The sequence below is a fragment of the Nomascus leucogenys genome, chromosome 18 (assembly GCF_006542625.1).
Source record: "Nomascus leucogenys isolate Asia chromosome 18, Asia_NLE_v1, whole genome shotgun sequence".
In the NCBI taxonomy this organism is placed as follows: domain Eukaryota; kingdom Metazoa; phylum Chordata; class Mammalia; order Primates; family Hylobatidae; genus Nomascus; species Nomascus leucogenys.
In genome coordinates, this window is record NC_044398.1 from 102,948,158 (window position 1) to 102,969,518 (window position 21,361).

The 21,361-nt window shown below is 50.5% G+C and overlaps 1 protein-coding gene across 6 annotated transcripts in view; it reads left to right on the forward strand.

The window, feature by feature from the left end:
* The window catches only part of NPRL3 (NPR3 like, GATOR1 complex subunit), a 61,742-nt gene that overhangs the window by 23,796 nt on the left and 16,585 nt on the right, over nucleotides 1–21,361 (forward strand). For all 6 annotated transcript variants that reach the window (XR_004026803.1, XM_030798980.1, XM_030798981.1 and 3 more), the window contains 4 exons: nucleotides 4,114–4,267; nucleotides 6,370–6,451; nucleotides 17,904–18,041; nucleotides 19,929–20,085. Coding sequence is in view for 5 of the 6 variants with exons in the window: in XM_030798980.1 (XP_030654840.1) it covers nucleotides 4,114–4,267; nucleotides 6,370–6,451; nucleotides 17,904–18,041; nucleotides 19,929–20,085 (531 nt within the window). In the remaining variant the exon portion in view is untranslated. The remainder of the gene's footprint in view (nucleotides 1–4,113; nucleotides 4,268–6,369; nucleotides 6,452–17,903; nucleotides 18,042–19,928; nucleotides 20,086–21,361) is intronic.

Genomic DNA, 21,361 nt, shown 5'->3' on the forward strand with positions numbered 1-21,361 from the left:
CCCATTAGCAGTTATTCTCTCTTTTTTTTTTTTTTTTTTTTTGAGATGGAATCTCGCTGTGTCACCCAGGCTGGAGTGCGGTAGCGCAATCTTGGCTCAATGCAACCCCTGCCTCCCAAGCTCAAGTGAGTCTCCTGCCTCAGCCTCCCGAGTAGCTGGGATTACAGGCGTGCACCACCATGCCCAGCTAATTTTTCTATTTTTAGTAGAGATGGGGGTCTTGCCATGTTGGCCAGGCTGGTCTTGAACTCGTGACCTCAGGTGATCCACCCACCTTGGCCTCCCAGACTGCTGGGATTACAGGCGTGAGCCACTGTGCCCTGCTAATTTTTGTATTTTTGTAGAGATGAGTTTTCACCTTAGTGCCCCAGCTGATCTTGAACTCCTGGGCTCAAATGATCTTCCCTCCTTGGCCGCCCAAAGTGCTGGGATTCCAGGTGTGAGCCACTATGCCCAGCTGGAGCTTAATTTTTAAGGCCGGCCTGCCTTATTGATAAATGAGGAACTACAAATTAAAACAAAATGATTTGTTAATGGCTCCTGGGGTATAGGGTTCTGGGAGAAGTTCTTCACTTTCTGCCTGATACACTTTTGTAGTATTTGCATTTTCATAGCATCTTTGTATTTGTTACATAATTACATAATATAAAGAGCCACAAAGAAAAATGAATTAAGTAAAAAAACAAGCAAATGAATAAACAAAATCCATGATGAATGTTGTCCACCTGTCAACACCGATAACCCCTATGGGACAGTTGATGAAAAGCAGCCACAGCCCCACCCAGGATGCTGTGGGCAGGCCCTCTTCTCTGGGGAACAGTGTTTGACAGCAGAGCATATGATGCCTTTAGATCTAGCAGTCCCACTGTTAGGAGTATTATGAAGAAAACAAGCAACTTTTACAACTGCGTAAAGATTTCCCCCCGGTTTGTTCTCAGCAAGAATAAAGAGTTTTATAACAATAATTAAACTGGAGATAATCATAGTGTCTAGTAGTTGGGGAATGATTAAACAATGTGGTGATTATTATACACTGGCCCATCCTCTTGCCATTGAGGGTGAGAAATGGAGATCAGACCAGAACCTGGAGAAGTATGGATTGATTACGGACAGGTAAAAGCAACCGGAGCTGAGCACAATGGCTCACGCCTGTACTCCCAGCGCTTTGGGAGGCCGAAGCGGGCGGATCACCTGAGATCAGGAGTTTGAGACCAGCCTGACCAGCATGGAGATACCCCTTCTCTGCTGAAAAATACAAAATTAGCCAGGTGTGGTGGTGGATGCCTGCCTGTAATCGCAGCTACTCAGGAGGCTGAGGCAGAAGAATCGCTTGAATCCGGAAGGCGGAGGTTGCAGTGAGCCGAGATCGCACCATTGCACTCCAGTCTGGGCAACAAGAGCAAAACTCCATCTCAAAAAAAAAAGCAACAGGAAACAAGATAGTCTAGGACTTCAGCTGGCCATGATATAGACCAGTAGGAGAAATTTTGATAATGTAAAGAGTTTGTATTTTTTGGGTGGATAAGTCTTTCTTTTTAAAATATACACTTTTGTCATTTTAAATACATATTCTTTCTTTTTAAAATATACACTTTTGTCCAGGCACAGTGGCTCACTCCTGTATTCCTAGCACTTCGGGAGGCCAAGGTGGGTGGATCACTTGAGCCCAGGAGTTTGACACCAGTCTGGGCGACATAGCGAAACCCCGTCTCTATAAAAAATACAAAAATTAGCCAGGCATGTTGATGTGCGCCTGTAGTCCCAGCTACCTGGGAGGCTGAGGTGGGAGGATCACCTGAGCCTGGAAGGTCAAGGTGGCAGTGAGCAGTGATCATGCGGCCGCACTCCAGCTTGGGCAACAGAGTGAGACCTTATCATTAAAAAAAAAAAAGAAATACACTTTTTTTTTTTTTTTTTTTTTTTTTTTTACTTTGAAAAATTTTAAACCCTGAACTAGAGAGAGCAGACTGACAAACCTTATATGCCTGTCTCAGGTGCCTTTAAACCCTGGCTCCATATATTTCCTTCCCTCTGTCTATTTCAAGGCAAGTCCCAGACCTTATGTCTGTTCATCCCTACATACTTCAGAAGATACCTGTATAAAATATGGGCACTTAATTTTCGGCCACGATACCCTTTGTACATCTGAAAAAATTTACTGTGATAAGTTGGCATCACCTAGTACCTGGTCCATTGAAGCTTTTCCTGATTGCGAAAGCCTTTTCACAGCTGGACTGTCTGAACCAGGATGCAAACCCAGCCCAGCTACTGCATGTGGTGTCTTTATGTCTCTGTCAATCCAGAGGTCTCCCTTCCCTTTGTTCCATCAAATGTTCCACATTTGGATTAATCTCATTATGCAGTCAGACTTGCTCTCTGTCCCCATATTTCCTATAAACTAGAAGTTAACTCTGAAGGCTTGGTTCTATTTGGGTACAAGTTTGGGGAATGAGGAAGTCTCGTGGGTGATGCATTAAACTTCATGCCAGTTTATGTCGTGTGTGGTGAAAATACGATGTTTCTAAGAGTTCCCATTAGTGCTGGCACACCCTAGGTGTTAGCTTTCTCAGCATGTCCCTCACTCCATGTCAGGCCTTTGCAAACCGGACATGCTGGGACACCCCGTGAGTGCAGGTCACTGAGCGTCACTGGGGACTGCACCACCTTGTATGTCTGGAAAGGTCAAGCATATGGGCCCTGGACATCCAACTCATGGACACTCTTGTGCCTCAGCTGAATAATCACATATCCAGGATCGTTCTCCTCCTCCTTGCTTTGCTCATGGAAGTATTTGTACACAGTTCTTCTTCTAAATGGGTATTTTGTTTTGAGGCAGTTGTATATACCCCATATGTCAGCCCTCTGGTTCCAAGGACACTGTTGAGGGGATGCCCTTGACATTGAGGAGCAGGTCTGCTGCCCAGTGGTGGGCACAGCGTGGGAGCAAGTCGGTCCTTTCTCTGGCAAGGGATGCTGCCTTGTTGTAAGTCCATCCAGGTGTGAGTTCTGTTTGTGAACATGGGATCTGATGAGAATATAGAGAATTTCTTCAGCTCCAGGTGAAGAACGTACTTACCGTCTGGGTCAGGCTTTGCCCCTGAAGCCTGGCTGTGAACACTTTGGGCATGGCCTTCCCTCTCAGATAAACAGGAGGGGGAGGCAGCACCAGAGGTGGTAATCAGCAGTACCATTCACCGCTTTCCCTTGTCCCGCCTCCACCCCCACAGGATGATTCAGCAGTCCTGTTGGCCTCCAGAAGCACTGAGTCATGGTTGGCCCAGTTATCTGCTCCCTCAGGTGTTGTCACAGATCCCCACAGCTGCATGCCTCCGCCCTTGGCTTGGGCAGACGTGTTTGCCTGGCTGACTGTGGTCCCTGATAGGTTCCAGAGGGTCGAAGGCCCCTGTTGTTCCTGAGAGCCTCCTGCACTGTCCTTTGACCCAGTCATCGTGGTTGCAGAAGGAGCGCTTGGGCAGAGATACGGGCCTGCAGCCTGCTGGTTTTCTTGTTAACCAGTGTTGCTTCTGCTGGGAAGAGCTTCTCATCCTTCAGGACCAAAAGTGTTCAGTGAACAATTGGCCTGGTGCCTCTGTTTTTGTACCGTGCATCCCTGTAGTAATGTGGCCTGTTGTGACTGAATTCTTACATATTGTAGACTGGTTCTGCCTACCAGTAGTCAGCAGTACAGTGGTGACCACAGACACTACCAGGGTCTTTGCTCAGGGCAGGGTCTGTTATTAGTTTGTTAACATGGCTCACTAATTTCTTCTGTTCAGTCCTTGGTGAGGGAGGCACCATTGTTCTTTCTTAAGAACAATAGTGCCCCCTTAGGGTACCCAGGCATTTCCAGAGCCATCTCTGTTACTATTCAGGCAGCCACTCCCAAGAATAGAGCATGGGGGCTGACAGCCAACATTTCTATGGATGGGCCCTGGAGGGGACTCAGGAAATGAGCAGCAGTGGCCTCTGCAAAGGAGCCTGGGGGAAAGGAGTAGAGACGCTTTCTTTCATGGTTTGAGTTTTTGCTGTGTACATGTATTAGCTCCATTTAAACTGTGTCCAGCTGTGTCCCTGTGCACACGTTTGAGTCTGTGTATGGTCTGTCTCCTGCAGGCCAACGCAGACCCATCAGTGATAAACTGTCTGCATAACCTGTCCCGTCGTATCGCCACCGTGCTGCAGCACGAGGAGCGCCGCTGCCAGTACCTCACCCGGGAGGCTAAGCTGATCCTGGCGCTCCAGGATGAGGTGTCCGCCATGGCTGATGGTGAGTGCAGCAGGGCGTGATGGGCATGGGTCTGGGCTGGCTCGTGGCCTCTCTGCAGCGCAGACCTCTGTGGAGGGGCTGTCATTCAGTGTTAATGGTGCAGATGTTGGCGGGGCCTCACCCATCCCAACACCAGCAGAGCAATCAGGAGTTTGCAAGCATCGGCTTTTGGTGAGCTGGGCATTGAAAATGAAGTCCTCACAACAGCTTCGCAAGGCAGGGTCCATGATCTTCCCCATTTTGCAGATGTGGAAACTAAGGCTCAGAGAAGTTACATGATCTTCACACTGGGCTGATTGTGCCTGGGGGGCACAGGAAGACTCCCAAGGGGCACATTTGTAGGTGAATTTTCCTGGATGGATGTGTTGAAATAGATTTCCCGACCAGAAATGTTCTTTATTCCCACACACTGCTGCATGATCACCATTCACATAGGTGAGGCAGCTCTGCCTAGCCCTGGTCCTGTTGGACATGTTGAAGAAACTATTTACTCCCTGGGGCAGGAGAGGGCGTTGGAAATATCCAGCTGGTGAGGTAGACAGTTTCCAGTTCTTTGCTTTCAGCCAGATTGAAGGAGGACCTAACTGGGTTATCAGCTAACCAATTATTAAAAATAATTTTTGTAGGCAGACCATTGTGTGTTTTTTGGCCCACTGTAAACATTTCAAAACATAAAGAGTCACCTGTAACAAACTCTCCGACTCCATTTTCTATAACAAAAGAGAGAATTAGGAACAAAACTAAAGTCAGACCTAGTTGTTGTAGCAATAAGTAAAATTAGTTATTGACGTGAATGAGCAATAATAAAAGAACAGCCTCTCTGACTCAGGTACATTTTCAGTACAAATTTACTTGTGGCTGGGTGCGGTGGCTCATGCCTGTAATCCCAGCATTTAGGGAGGCCGAGGAGGGTAGACTCCTTGAGCTCAGGAATTCAGGATCAGTGTAGGCAACGTGGTGAAATCTGCCTCTACCAAAAAAACCCAGAAATTAGCCGGGCATGGTCATATGTGCCCGTAGTTCCTGCTACTCGGGATGCTCAGGTGGGAGAATCACCTGAGCCCTGGGAGGTGGAGGTTGCAGTCAGCTGAGATTGCACCGCTGCACTCCAGCAAGGGTGACAGAGTGAGACCCTGTCTCAAAAAAACAAGCAAACAAACAAAAAAAGAAAAAGTTTATATATTTGACAATTACCTGTCAAAATTTATTTTATTTTTATTTTTTTTTGAGACAGAGTCTCTCTCTGTCACCCAGGCTGGAGTGCAGTGGTGTGATCTCTGCTCACTGCAAGCTCTGCCTCCTGGGTTCACGCCATTCTCCTGCCTCAGCCTCCCAAGTAGCTGGGATTACAGGCGCCCACCACCACGCCCGGCTAATTTTTTGTATTTTTAGTAGGGATGGGGTTTTCACCGTGTTAGCCAGGATGGTCTTGATCTCCTGACCTCGTGATCCGCCTGCCTCAGCCTCCCAAAGTGCTGGGATTACAGGCATGAGCCACTGCGCCTGGCTACCTGTCAAAATTTATAGTATGTTTCTGTTTTGGCCAATTATATACTAATTATAATTGTGATAATAACAATCCAAAAGTTTTGTTTTTTTAAACATTATCTTTTTAGAGTGTGTGACTTTATCACAGGAAGTAAAAAAAAATTTATTTTAAGTCTATATATATATGTTTAGAAATTTATGAAAAAGGATGAATAAAAGACTTTTTGGCTGGACATGGTGGCTCACACCTGTAATCCCAGCACTTTGGGAGGCCGAGGCGGGAGGATCACTTGATCCCAGGAGTTTGAGACTAGCCTGGGCCACATAGAGAGACTCTATCTCTACAAAAAATTTTAAAATTAGCAGGTCCAGGCCAGGCATGGTGGCTCATGCTTATAATCCCAGCAGTTTGGGAGGCCAAGGTGGGCAGATTACTTGAGGACAGGAGCTCGAGACCAGCCTGGCCAACATGGTGAATACCTGTCTCTACTAAAAATACAAAAAAATTAGCCAGACATGGTGGCGGCCGCCTGTAATCCCAGCTACTTGGGAGGCTGAGGCAGGAGAATCGCTTGAACCCAGGAGCTGTAAATCTTGTGTTGTGATTCTTGTAGGAAATGAAGGTCCTCAGTCCCCATTCCATCACATCCTGCCCAAGTGCAAGCTGGCCAGGGACCTCAAGGAAGCTTACGACAGGTAAGACAGGTGGGTGTGCTTATTAACCTCCTTCTTATGGGCCAGCCTGCCTGGGCCTGAGGAGCAGCGTCAACAGGTAGGGCTCCCTGGTAATGACCGCTGTTCTCCTGGGGTGTGAGCATCTGAGTTCCCTGAGGGTAGGGCTGGAGAGGACTGGGAAGGAATGGTCATGTGGCTGCTCTTGAAAGAAGTGACCTTGGTGGCTGTTTTTTTTGTTTATTTTTTATTTCTGTTTCTATTTATTTATTTTTTTTGAGACGGAGTTTTGCTCTTGTTGCCCAGGCTAGAGTGCAATGGCGCGATCTCGGCTCACAGCAACCTCCGCCTCCTGGGGTCAGGCGAATCTCCTGCCTCAGCCTCCCGAGTAGCTGGGATTACAGACATGTGCCACCACACCCGGCTAATTTTGTATTTTTAGTAGAGACAGGGTTTCTGCGTGTTGGTCAGGCTGGTCTCAAACTCCCGACTTCAGGTGATCCACCCACCTTGGCCTCCCAAAGTGTTGGGATTACTGGTGTGAGCCGCTGTGCCTGGCCAGTGGCTGTGTTTTAAATGCCAGCCCCTTTGCTGAGTAGCATGCACTCTGCTGGAACTATCATCTCCAGACTCCTCTTAAAACAGAAAACGAGCCTGAAGTTATACATGAGAGTCTGAAAGTGTTTTTAAATCAAACAGATGCAAAATGACATTTTACTAAGCATGATGCAATACCAAGTTCTGGGCCCACCTTCACTAGGTGGGTGTCACTGACTCCAGTCACTCATGAGGAAATTGAGGCTCAGTGGGTGGAGCTGAGGCCAGCTGTCTCCTCCTTACTCTGAGACAGAGTTGGGGTTTGTGACACTGACTGTGTGAGGCCAACAAGCCTTGAGGATACCATGAAAACCTCACAGTCGGCCGGGCACGGTGGCTCACCCTTGTAATCCCAGCACTTTGGGAGGCTGAGGCGGGCGGATCACGAGCTCAGGAGATCGAGACCACGGTGAAACCCCATTTCTACTAAAAATACAAAAAAATTAGCCAGGCGTGGTGGCGGCGCCTGTAGTCCCAGCTACTCGGAGAGGCTGAGGCAGGAGAATGGCGTGAACCCGGGAGGCGGAGCTTGCAGTGAGCCGAGATCATACCACTGCACTCCAGCCTGGGTGACAGAGTGAGACTCAGTCTCAAAAAAAAAAAAACAAAAAAAAACCCTCACAGTTGTTCTGATTATATTGGCTGACCATCACCTTTATTAAATGTGGACAGGCAGGCCGGGCGTGGTGACTCATGCCTGTAATCCCAGCACTTTGGGAGGCTGAGGGGCGGATTTCTTGAGGTCAGAAGTGCAAGATCAGCCTGAACAACAATGTGAGATCCCATTTCTACAAAAAATTTTTTTAAAATATCTGAGTGTGGTGGCACAAGCGTAGTCTCAGCTACTCTGGAGGCTGAGGTGGGAGGGTCACTTAAGCCTAGGAAATCAAGATTACGGTGATCCATGGTTGTACCATTGTACTCTGGCCCCAGCAACAGAGCCAGACCGCATATCAAAAATAAAAAAAAAGGCTGGGCGTGGTGGCTCACACCTGTGATCCCAGCACTTTGCCAGGCCGAGGGGGGGTGGATCACGAGGTCAGGAGTTCGAGACCAGCCTGGGTAACATGGTGAAACCCCATCTCTACTAAAAATACAAAAAATTAGCCGGGCGTGGTGGTGCATGCCTGTAGTCCCAGCTACTCAGGAGGCTGAGGCAGAAGAATCGCTTAAACCTGGGAGGCAGAGGTTGCAGTGAGCTGAGATTGCGCCACTGCACTCTAGCCTGGGTGACAGAGCTAGACTTCGTCCCAAAAATAATAATAATAATAAAAATTTAAAAAAAAGTAAAATAAATAAAATTTAAAAAATACTTTTTAATTCTTTTTTTGGCTGCCTAGTGAGCTGCAACTGCCCCTACCATTGAGTTTGTTCCAGCCTTCCAGTGCTAACCATTTACCTGTGTTATTTTATATGTGCGCCTCTGTATCTATAAGATAAATTCCTAAAGGCATTACTAATGGGGAAAATGGCATTTGTAATGTTGTGTTTCCTTCTCAGGGGTTTGTACCTCTGCCTACACTCGCACCAGCAACACACGAGATGCCTCTTCCCCCAAGCTTTGCCAACATCGAGTCTCGTGAAATTGTGGATCTTAACCAGTATAATAGGTGGGGAATGGGATCTCTGTGTAGCTTTATTGTAATGCATTGATGCATCTCTTCACATGTTTGAACCACTTGTCTTTTCTGTGAGCTTGCTGCTCAGATCCCTTGTTCATTCTTCTATTGGGAAATATAAGTCCTTAAATATAGGAGAGTGATTTGTCTTTTGTGATATAAGTTGCAACTAGCATTTGTTTGTCTCTTGGTGACCCTGGGGACTGAGCCTCCCCAGGTGTGAGAGAACATCAGCCTTTGCCAGGTGATTGCTTTGTTTTCTGGCCCCTTCTGTGTTGGAGAATGGGACCTTTGTGGTCATATAGTCTGACCCTGTCTTTTATTCATTGTTATCACACTAAGGTTTTCTCTGTGTTGAGAGAATTACTACCCTCTGGTTTTGAATTGCCTGGTATCCAGTCTCTTCCTTGGAAATTGTTCCCTTATTCTGAGTGTATGCCTCAACTCGGATTAGATTACAAGCAAAAATCAGGCTAACTTGGAATTAAAATAAAAACCAAGCTGGTTGGTGGTGTGCTCCTGTAGTCCCATCTCACAGGCGAGGCCAAGGTTGGGGGATCACTTGAGCCCAGGAGTTTGAGCTTGTAGTGCTCTAGGCTGGTGTCTGAATAGCCACTGTACTCCAGCCCCAGCAACATGGTGAGACCCTGTCTCTTAAAAATCTGTTTAAATAAAAACCAAACCATTGACTTTATATTTTTTTTTCTTTTTCTTTTTTTTTTTTGAGACAGAATATCCCTCTGTCTCCCAGGCTGGAGTGCATTCTTCTGCCTCAGCCTCCCGAGTAGCTGGGACTACAGGCGCACACCACCACGCCCGGCTAATTTTTGTATTTTTAGTAGAGATGGGGTTTCACCATATTGGCCAAGCTGGTCTTGAACTCCTGACCTTGTAGATCCGCCCGGCTCGGCCTCCCAGAGTGCTGGGATTACAGGCATGAGCCACCGTGCCCGGCGCATTGACTTTATATTTCTAAAGGAAGAATGGACTATGATTTCTTAGGTTTGAATTGTGCTGGGAAGTTGAAAGGAGACAAAACCTTGGACTGCCTGTTGTGTGATTTGCAGGCTGCGGAGTAGCTCAGAACTTGAGGCGACCCAGCGCCACCTAGTGGATATTGAAGGAGGACAGGAATCTGAGTTTTGGTGAAAAAGGCTCCTAAGCTGTTGTTGAGCACGTAGCATTCTTTCCTGACCTACGCATTCTGTTTGTTAGTGCCCAGGATCACATTTCCTCCATCCAAACTCCCACCCTAACAGTCTTGGGTCCTGGAGCTTGCCCCAGGGATGCTGGGAGCTATGTTTCTCTGGCAGGAGTCCAGGCAGTAGTATCCTCCCTGTACCCCATCCTTGTCTGGCGCTGGCATGGCTCTGCAGCCACCCAGGAGCGCCTCTGGGCTGTGGCCTCTCCTCTGTCCTCATCCCATCAGGTCCATGGTTGGCCTTGAGGGTCTGGTCTGCTGCTGCTCACTCTTCTGCACTGAGAAGAGGAGACTGAGTTTCCATTGCTGATCAGGTGACCTAGGACACACAGCACCCTTTCTCCTGATGGTGACTTACTGCCAGATCTGGGGGAATCTCAGAACAGAACTGAAAGACCAGAAGCTGTGAGATTAATGAGGTTGGAGATTGGGGTGGGATTTTTCAAAGGAATTGTTCCTGGTTCTTTTTTTTTTTTTTAATTTAAGACAGGGTCTCTGTTGCCAGGCTGGAGCACAGTCTTGGCTCACTGCAACATCTGTCTCCCAGGCTCAGGTGATCCTCCCATCTCAGCCTCCCGAGTAGCTGGGACTAATCAGGCACACGACACCACGCCTGATTAGGTTTTGTATTTTTTTTTGTGGAAATGGGATTTTGCCATGTTGCCCTGGCTGATCTTGAATTCCTGGACTTAAGCAATCTACCCGCCTTAGCTTCCCAAAGTGCTGGGATTATAGGCATGAGCCACCACGCCCGGCCCCCAGTTGCTATTTTATTTATTTATTTATTTATTTGAGATGGAGTCTTGCTTTGTCACCCAGGCTGGAGTGCAATGGCACGATCTCAGTTCACTGTAACCTCCGTCTCCTGGGCTTAAGCGATTCTCCTGCCTCAGCCTCACGAGCAGCTAGGATTACGGCGCCTGCCACCACGCCCGGCTAATTTTTGTATTTTTAGTAGAGATGGAGTTTCACCATGTTAACCAGGCTGGTCTTGAACTCCTGACCTCATGATCTGCCCACCTCAGCCTCCCAAAGTGCTAGGACTACAGGCGTGAGCCACCACGTCCGGTCCCCAGTTATTTTAATTAAAGCTAGCGTTATGGTGTGGCTGAATAGGCTGGTGGCCCTGTCCTGCAGGACCTAACATCTGTGAATATAGGCTGGGAATGTGAATCGCTCAGGAGGCCACCCCAACACTTGTGGCAGACCTAGCACTTGTGTCTCCCTGTGGATCCCAGTGGCCCTCAGTGATAGCATGTAACTCATTCATATGACCATTGCGTTGTGTCTCCCAGGAGGGCAGGGATGTCTCTTCACTTTCTGCAACACAGCCCCTACACTCAGCCTGTGGAGGAGCACAGCTCCTCCACTAGGGGTCGACGGAATGTGTGGGTGGGAATAACAGCAGTGTAGATTCCATGGAGTGTGAAGAAGTGATTTGCTGAATGGCTCTCCGAGTTAACAGGACCTGTGGTGGAGAGTGATGTCCAGGGTCTGGCTGGGTAGGTGGTACTTGGTGCAGAGCCTTGCACTGCAAACTGTTGAGAGCAGGGTTGGTCCATGGACGCTCTGTGAATATCCTGAGAGTTGTAGTCCCCATTTCCATAAAAATGCACCTATATATAAACTTTCGTTTGAAATTTCAAGGTAGGCTGTTTGGAACCCACATAGATCTTTTGGGTTATGCAGCATCCCACTACTTAGAGTAGGAAGCCAGGCCCATCCTTGAGACCAGAGGATGCAGAGGTTTGTGGGATAGCTTCACAGGTCCTGTCTAGTTCTAAGGTTAGGAATGGATGCTTTCTCAGATGCTAAAAGCTGAGGGGACTAGACTAAGCTTGTGCACATTTCTGTCTTCGAGATGAACGGCGAGAGTGTGTTTGAAGCCAGCCGTTCCCTTTTGCATAGTCATTGTCAGGATGCAGGGCTTTGGCTGGGGCACCTATCTCCTGTCACAGACTGGGCTGGGCCCTCTTGGCTGGCCCAGAACTCTGTGAGGGGCTGGATAAGCCTTGAGGAGGACAGTGTTTTCCTCCAGAGTGTTTTCCGACCATTAAACACCTTGCAGATAGAAGTGCAAGCTCGGCAGGAAAACTTTCAGGGCCCAAACCCTACTTGTGCTAAGGGCTCTTGTCTTAAAGCTGCAGACTTAAAAACAGGGACAAACCTTTCTCTTCCCTCTTCTTAACAGACTTCAGTGCAGCTCCTGGCTTACCCTCTTGCTGTGGGGGATTTACAGGCTAGAGGTTGGGCTGGCACATTTCCAGTGCAGTCATCCCTCTGACATGTTCAGGGAATTTGCCCAGGTCTGCCGTGGCCTTTGGGGCACTCCAGGTGGCAGCACTTGTCACCGCTCTAGGGAGCTGGGTGAGTTCATAAAGAAGCACCAGCCTCAGTGCAGAGTGCTCTGAGGGAGAAAGCAGCAGGTGGGTGAGCTGATGCTTGGGAAAATGGAGTAAAGTCCACATGGAAATTAGAGGAACCAACATGGCATGTCTCTGCCAGAGGAGAGGGCCCCATGCCAGTGTACAGACCAGACCGTATGACTGCGGCTCCAGGGACAGCTGACGTGGTGAGGGCAGCAGAGGTGATCAAGCTAGGAAGTCACTAGAAGAACCTTAATGTGTTCGGCCTCCTGCCCTCATTTCTCCATACCCATAGCTGGAACTTGTTCCTGGCTTTCCATGAGGTGTGTTCCAAGCCCCTGTTCCTTTTCCTGTAATTCTCTCCAGTTTCTAATGCTCCATACAATTTGATTACAATTATGTGTCTTTTTTTTTAAACTTTAATTTCAATTTTTTTTGAGACAGGGTCTCGCTCTGTCACCCAGGCTGGAGCGCAATGGCGCGATCTCGACTCCACCTGGCAACTCCTGCCGCCTCCCTGGGGTTCGTTCAGAAGTGGTCGCCATTCTCCCTGCCCTCAGCCTCCCAAGTAGCTGGGCGGGCCGGATTGTATCAGGGTGCCGTCTGCCACCCGGACCCCCTCGGCTAATTGATTACCTTTTTTTTTTTTTTGAGGTGGAGTTTCACTTTTGTTACCCAGGCTGGAGTGCAATGGCACGATCTTGGCTCCACTGCAACCTCCGCCTCCCGGGTTCAAGCTATTTTCCTGCCTCAGCCTCCTGAGTAGCTGGGATTACAGGCATGCGCCACTGTGCCCGGCTAATTTTGTATTTTTAGTAGAGACGGGGTTTCTCCATGTTAGTCACACTGGTCTCAAGCTCCCAACCTCGGGTGATCCGCCCGCCTCGGCATCCTAAAGTGCTGGGATTACAGGCGTGAGCCACCGTGCCTGGCCAATGTGTCTTTTTTAAAAATTTTAATTTCAGGTTTTTTTGAGACAGGGTCTTGCTCTGTCACCCAGGCTGGAGTGCAATGGCGTGATCTCAGCTCACTGCAGCCTCCACCTCCTGGGTTGAAGTGATTCTCCTGCCTCAGCCTCCCAAGTAGCTGTGATTACAGGTGCCTGTCACCACATCCGGCTAATTTTGTATTTTTTTTTTTTTTTTTTTTTTTTGAGATGGAGTTTCACTCTTGTTGCCTAGGCTGGAGTGCAATGGCACGATCTCAGCTCACTGCAACCTCACCTCTGCCTCCACCTCCCGGGTTCAAGCGATTTTCCTGCCTCAGCCTCCCAAGTAGCTGGGATTACAGGCATGTGCCACCACGCCTGGCTAACTTTGTACTTTTAGTAGAGACGGGGTTTTTCCCTGTTGGTCAGTCTGGTCTCAAACTCCTGACCTCAGGTGATCCACCCGCCTTGGCCTCCCACAGTGCTGGGATTACAGGTGTGACCCACAGCACCCGGCCTAATTTTTGTATTTTTAGTAGAGACAGGGTTTCACCATGTTGGCCAGGCTGGGCTCGAACTCCTGACCTCAAGTGATCGGCCTGCCTCGGCCTCCCAGGTTTTGGGATTACAGGCGTGAGCCACCGCGCCCGGCCAACTATGTGTGTGTCTACATGCCGCTGAGTGAAGCCCCCAGCGTGCAGAGCAGCCAAGTTGCGTTCTTCCTTGTTGCACTTCAAGTGCCTAAACTGGTGCTGGGAGCCACGGCACATGTCGTAAGGCCTCACTGTGCTCCTAGAGGGAGCAAAGACAGCCGCATTTGAAACAATAGGAGCCTCCGTATTCTGATTCTGTGGTGTCCCAACAGCCACTTTGAGCTGCATCCTAAATAGGACAGAAACAGAAAGGCCTTGGGTGGGTGCGGTGGCTCACGCTTGTAATCCTAGAACTTTAAAAAGCCAAGGTGGGGGGATTGCTTGAGCCCAGGAGTTTGAGACCAGCCTGGGCAACATAGTGAGACCCCGTCTCTAAAAAAAAAAGTCACCCAGGCGTGATGTTGCATGTCTGTAGTCCCAGTTACTTGGGAGGTTGTCTTGAGCCCGGGAGATCGAGGCTGCAGTGAGCGGAGATGGCGCCACTGCACTCCAGCCTGAGCAACAGTGAGATCCCGTCTCATAAAAAAGAAAAAAAAAAAGAGACCTTTTATTTCCAGTGGCCCTCCTTTCTGACCCAGATGGTGACAGCACAGTGCATGGGGCCACCTCTCGCTTGCCCTTTCTTCCCTGTCGCATACGGATGCCAAGATCCTAACTACTGCTTACTCAAGTTGAGTCACCTGGATCCCCCGGACAAATCTCTCCTAGTGTGATCTTTAATTCCTTAGAGACTGGGACATTTCTTAGGGTGTGATAGGAGTTTTTCACCCTGCAAAGACCCTGACCAAAGAGAGGTAAGATTCTGGGAGCCTCTCTCTGCTCTGACATACTTGGTTAGCATGCAGTTCTGGAAGAAGCTGAGACTGCTGCCCTCCTCTGGGACCTTGGGGCTGTGGTGTTCTCTCAGCACCCCATATTGACGTGTCCTGAGAGACGTCAGAGGGGCCGTTTGTACCTTCTGGCCTGGGGCAGCCAGAAGTCTGGCCAAGCCTCCCGGACTTAGCCGGATGTGGGTGTGTTGGCCTGTCCTGCCAACTGGGAGCTGAGAATAGCAGAATAGGGTCAGGGGGTGATGGGAAAAGCACTAGTTGGCTGCTCTCCTGGGCGGTGGGGCAGTGAACAGAGGAAACATGATGCGGGGAGGTGCTGTAGAAATGGGCAGTTTGGAGAAGAACTTGAGTGTTTTGCTCCTATTTTAGAACTGGTGTCATTGTTAGGCTTTACAGGCTGTGTTCCCTGTGCAGGACACAAGGAAGGTGCCGGCCACTTCGAGTGGCCAGTGAGTAGGTGGAGATCCCACCCCTGTTGCCTGGAGCCCCCGGGGATGCGGTGGAGGCCAGCTGCAGACAGCTTTGCTTGAGCAGTTGCAGCTCCTCTGTATCACAGAACAAGTGCTGTTGGTTCTTATTTAAGGCAAGGGTGCTTTGTGGTGAGCGGCGGAGTCGGGTGGGGCCCTGGCTTCTCCATCAGGGAGTTTTAGAAGCTCCTGGTGAAAACAACTCCTTCCTTGTTTTGTGTGGTTCCCCCAGGGGATGACGTGGGCTGCATCCCCACTATAGAGCCTTTTGTTGGGGCAGGGCTTCCTAGGAAAGACGGTGCACACACGGAGGGCTTCCTAGGAAAGACGGGGCACACACGGAGGGCTTCCTGGGAAAGACGGCGCACACACGGAGGGCTTCCTGGGAAAGACGGTGCACACACGGAGGGCTTCCTGGGAAAGACGGGGCACACACGGAGGGCTTCCTAGGAAAGACGGTGCACACACGGAGGGCTTCCTAGGAAAGACGGGGCACACACGGAGGGCTTCCTGGGAAAGACGGGGCACACACGGAGGGCTTCCTGGGAAAGACGGTGCACACACGGAGGGCTTCCTGGGAAAGACGGGGCACACACGGAGGGCTTCCTGGGAAAGACGGGCACACACGGAGGGCTTCCTGGGAAAGACGGTGCACACACGGAGGGCTTCCTGGGAAAGACGGGGCACACACGGAGGGCTTCCTGGGAAAGACGGTGCACACACGCAGGGCTTCCTGGGAAAGACGGGGCACACACGGAGGGCTTCCTGGGAAAGATGGTGCACGCGGGGAGGGATTCCTGGGAAAGACGGTGCACGCTCGGAGGGCTTCCTGGGAAAGACGGTGCATGCAGGGGAGGGCTTCCTGGGAAAGACGGTGCATGCAGGGGAGGGCTTCCCGGGAAAGACGGTGCACGCACGCAGGGCTTCCTGGGAAAGACGGTGCACGCACGGAGGGCTTCCTGGGAAAGACGGTGCACACACGGAGGGCTTCCTGGGAAAGACGGTGCACGCAGGGAGGGCGGTGTGTCCTTGGCTTCATTCAGGAAATGCAGCTCTGTGCCTATGTGCCTGACACATTGTACAATGTGTAGAGAGCAAAGAATGAAACCCACAAGCCCCCCTCCTCAGTAGTGAGTTCTGGTTGGGGAGACAGCATTAGGCAGCAGGTCAGGGGTTGGAGTGCCAGTGGGGCTGGGGTCAGGGATGCTTCACTGAGAATGTGACACTTGAGTGGAGACCGATGGAGTAAAGGAGCCTTGGGGTGTCTGCAGAGAGTTTGTGGGCAAGGGCAAATGCCAGGGCCCTGAGCACAGCTGGACCTGAGTGACTGGGCACAGGAAGTGAGGTCACAGGAACGTGGGTGTTGCAGGCCCATGGCTGGGATTGCCCAGGTGGGAGTGTGGGGAGGGGTAGGCAGAGGAGCCAGGGCTCTGGGTGGCTTGGGCCTGGTGGTGCTGAAAAGGCCTGGATTTTGGACATTCCTGCAGGTGGAGCAGATGGGATTTGCTGATGGTTTAAAGTGGATTGTGAAAGAAATAAGGAATCTGGGTTGGTGTTGCTATGTTTGGCCTGAGCAAGCTTTGGGACCCTAAAGAACCAAGTTGCCGTTACTGATAGAATGTGGAGTGAAAGGTTTTCCATTGTAGTGAAGTGTTGGGGCTGACTAGGACGGTTGGCTTGTGGTGACCACTTGGTATCCACACGCACTGCAACTGGGGTGCTATGGGCATCTGCAGAGTGCAGGGAGGTGGGCCCTGTGTGCTTCTCACCACTGGAACACTCTGGGGGGACTTGGCATTCCTTCCCTGCCCTCCTCTCCCTCTGAGACAGCCACTGTTCTGCCTGGACATGCACCTGTGACTGGGTCTTCATAAGGTGTGCAGGGCAGGCCCATTCACAGGGAGGATGTACTCTGGGTGTTGGGTGTCTGCCAGGGGTCTGGACGGGCAGGGGCCTGAGTTAGAGTGCCTCTAGTGCACTGAGTCTCCAGGACAGGGTACGGCTTCTCTCAAGCCCTGGCAGTCTGGTTGGACTACAGATTCCAGGGCTAGCTAGAAATACGTTTCTTTTTTTCTTTCTTCTTCTTCTTCTTTTTTTTTGAGACAGAGTCTTGCCTTGTTGCCCAGGCTGGAGTGCAGTGGCGTGATGTCGGCTCACTGCAACCTCCGCCTCCTGGGTTCAAGTGATTCTCCTGCCTCCGCCTCCCGAGTAGCTGGGACTACAGGTGCGTGCCACCACGCCTGGCTAATTTTTGTATTTTTAGTAGAGACGGGGTTTCACTATGTTGGCCAGGCTGGTCTCAAACTGCTGACCTCGTGATCCACCCGCCTTGGCCTCCCAAAGTGCTGGGATTACAGGCATGAGCCACCGTGTCTGGCCCCCATATTTTCTTTTCTTAAACATAATGAGATCTTTTTTTTTCTTTTTTTGTGGTATGAAAATAGATTTATTTTTTTTCCTTTTTTTTTTCCTGAAGACATGCCAGTTTTATTATTAATTTTTTTTGCACACAAAACAATAAACATTTTCTAAAAATACATACAAACAAAAAGATGCATATCAAACATATTAGGAAGGTTGCACATAGGAAGACGGGGAATAGAAATGGGGGGTAGGAATTAAAGAAAATAAATGAGAGAGGGGCTTTGTATGGATCAATATAACGTGATCTTAAGAGATGCTCTCCTGCCCGGGTCTCCACCTGCAGTTTCCCCTAAGCAGCAGGGGAATCAGCACCATTGAGCAGGGTGTTTTCTGATCTGTGTGCATGGTTAGAAAGTTTATGTGAATGGGTAACAGTGCACACTCTCTGCAGCCTGTGCACGTCGGGCGTGGTTCGGCTTCACATCAACAGCTGGCTGGAGGTGAGCTTCTGCCTGCCCCACAAGATCCACTATGCGGCCTCCAGCCTGATCCCCCCAGAGGCCATTGAACGAAGCCTGAAAGCCATCCGGTGAGTGCCCAGCCCCACGTGCTCACTCCCTGCCAGGGCCCTTCCCTTTAGCTTCTCCCTGAGATTTTACCACTTACTTTGTTCCAAAATTTCTCTTTTCTTCTTCCCGCTGTGGAAGCTGGCAGGTGGGGCTCTGCCGTTTATAGAAGTGAAAACACATAATTTTGTATCCACTTGTGTCCAGAAATGACCAATCCCAGGTTTCTTCTGGGCCCTAATGGCACCACCTTAGGCCTGGGCAGGGCAGCCTGGATGTGGGGCTGAGTGTCCTGGGGGAAGCCGGAGGGCTGGAGGGACTTCATCCTGATGGTGTTGCCCTACCCCAGTCTTTTGCATTTCAGTCAGCACTCGTGGGATCTCAGTTACTTTTTTCTTTTTTTTTTGGTGTGTGTGTGTGTGTGAGAGAGAGAGACAGAGTTTTGATCTTATCGCCCAGGCTGGAGTTCAGTGGCGCAATCCCGGCTCACCGCTACGTCCACCTCCCAGGTTCAAGTGATTCTCCTGCCTCAGCCTCCCGGGTAGTTGGGATTACAGGCACCCGCTGCCATGCCTGGCTAGTGTTTTTGGTATTTTAGTAGAGACAGGGTTTCACCATGTTGGCCAGACTGGTCTCGAACTCCTGACCTCAGGTGATCCGCTCATCGCTCATCTCAGCCTCTCCAAAATACACTTTCTTAATTTAATTGACTTTTTTTTTTTTTTTGAGATGTACTCTTGCTTGGGGCTCAAGTGTGATGGCAGAATCTCCACTCACTGAGGCCTCTGTCTCCCGGGTTCAAGCGATTCTCCTGCCTCAGCCCCCTGAGTAGCTGAGATTATGGGCGCACACCACCACACCTGGCTAATTTTTGTATTTTTAGTAGAGATGGGGTTTCACCATGTTGGCCAGGCTCGTCTTGAACTCCTGACCTCGTGATCCACCCACCCCGGCCTGCCAAAGTGCTGGGTTACAGGTGTGAGCCACCATGCCCTGGCAATTTAATTGATTTTCTGCAAGGAAAGAAAGCCCAGTCTTTTGGCACCACCTGTTCCCAAGTCCCCCAATACCTTGAACATTTTTTAATTGTAAGAATATATCTGGGCACGTTGCTGAAAATTTGGAAATGACAGAAAGCAAAGCACTGCCTAGTTCCACCCTCCCCAGTCCGTGCTCTTTCCTTTCAATCCTAGCTAAGCATATTTTAACGTACTTCTGTCCCTAGTCTGTGAGGAGGATTTTGCTTTTCCCGTATTTGGGACAATTTCCTTAGGAAAGATTCATTCATTTCTTCAATGAACAGATGTTTGCTGGGCGTCTCTGAGGTGGGATATGGAGTCTAGTCTTCGAGCCTTCCCCACTTTTGTCATGTGTTTTTTTCTGAGGGTGACATAATCCTTGCAGGTTTTGTTTTTGTTGTTTTTGAGACAGAGTCTCACTCTGTCGCCAGGCTAGAGTGCAATGGCGCAATCTCGGCTCACTGCAAGCTCCTCCTCCCAGGCTCAAGTGATTCTCCTGCCTCAGCCTCCCGAGTAGCTGGGACCCCAGGTGGGTGCAACCACACCCGGATTATTTTTTTATTTTTAGTAGAGATGGGGTTTCACCATGTTGGCCAGGCTGGTCTTGAACTCCTGACCTCACGTGACCTGCCTGCATTGGCCTCCCAAAGTGCTGGGATTATAGGCATGAGCCAGTCCTTGGCAGATTTTGTGAAGGCCTCCAAACAGACCACTGCCCTTTTCTCAAATCCCGCTCTTGGCCCTTCTCTCCACAGTTAAGGGCCGGGAGGCTCCAGCTGCATGTTTGTGTCCCAGGTGCATACCTGGTGCATACCTGGCGCAGGACCTGGTGCATACCTGGCGCAGGGTTCCTGCACTTCGTGTGTTCCGTGACGGGTGATTGTTTTGCAGCCCCTACCATGCCCTGCTGCTGCTCAGTGATGAGAAGTCCCTGCTGGGTGAGCTTCCTGTTGACTGCTCCCCTGCCCTAGTGCGGGTGATCAAGACCACATCTGCTGTGAAGAACCTGCAGCAGCTAGCCCAGGATGCGGACCTGGCCTTGCTGCAGGTATAGCTCTGGTGGCCTGGATGGGTGGCATGTGGCAGGTGCTGGGGCATCAGGAAAGGCAGGCCGCCTGCCACAGTACGTCCACAGGGGCTCTGTCCAGCTGAGAGCCAAGGCACAGCCCACCATGGGGTGGGGCCAGTCCCTGGGATAGCGGGAGGTTTTGGCATCTGAGTCAGACCTGGGTTCAGGGCTGGCTTAGTGAGTGAGCCATGGGACTGACTTGTTCTTCCGTCTCAGAGAGGTAAGGCGAGTCTGTGAGAGAAAGGACTGGGGTGCTCCCAGTCCTGGAGGTTGAGACACCAGAGCTAGGGGGTGGGCAGGGCAGGAGCGGCCAGGGTCATGGGGGTCTCACAGTGGTGCATGAACAAGCATATGGGAACTGAGGTCAGGAAGCTTGGATGCAGGGCCCTCCCATGTGCAGAACAAAGACCTAACTTGGTGGCCTTACACCCCTGTGTGTGCACGTGTTGGCCTGTGCACTCTGTACAAGATGCCCCTTCCTTGCTGAGCCACATGCTTATGGGCCTGTCCATGCAGAGGACTGCCCTTCCTGATGCGATGGAGGGCCCCTCAGCCTTGTCTGCGGATCTGGTTGGAGTGTGGGTGGAGTGTGGGAGGAAAAGCACAGGGAAGGCTGGGCACGGTGGCTCATGCCTGTCATCCTAGCCCTTTAGGAGGCCAAGGCAGATGGAGCACTTGAGCCCAGGACTTTGAGACCAGCCTGAGCAACATGGCAAAATCCCGTCTCCACAAAAAAAAAAAAATAGCTGGGCGTTGTGGCGCGCACCTGTAGTCCCAGCTACTTGGGGGTATGAGGTGTGAGGATCACTTGAGCCTGGGAGGCAGAGGTTGCAGTGAGCTGAGATTGCGCCACTGCACTCCAGCCTGGGCGACTCTGTTTCCAAAAAAAAAAAGAAAAGCACAGGGAGAAATCAGAAGCAGGGGCTGCTGATGGGGTGGCCAACAGGCCATGGGGTCAGCTGTGACTGCTGGTCATGTGGGAGTGGCCCAGAGGCACGGGACCATTGAAATATTGCCTGTGGGTGGCGCCCTCGTCTGGTGGCGGTGTGCACGGCATGGCCACCAGGGGGCAGCAGAGGCTGCCGAGGAACACAGGCGTGAGGTGGGCCTGCCTGGGTCCCTCTGGCTGAGCTTCCAGGCTCTTTTGGCCTGTGAAACAGGTCTTTGCTTCTTAGCACGTTAGGGGAACTTGTCCAACAAGGTCTGACTCTCAGGCCACTTTTCACTGAAAGCAGCCTTTTTGGATTCTGTCTTT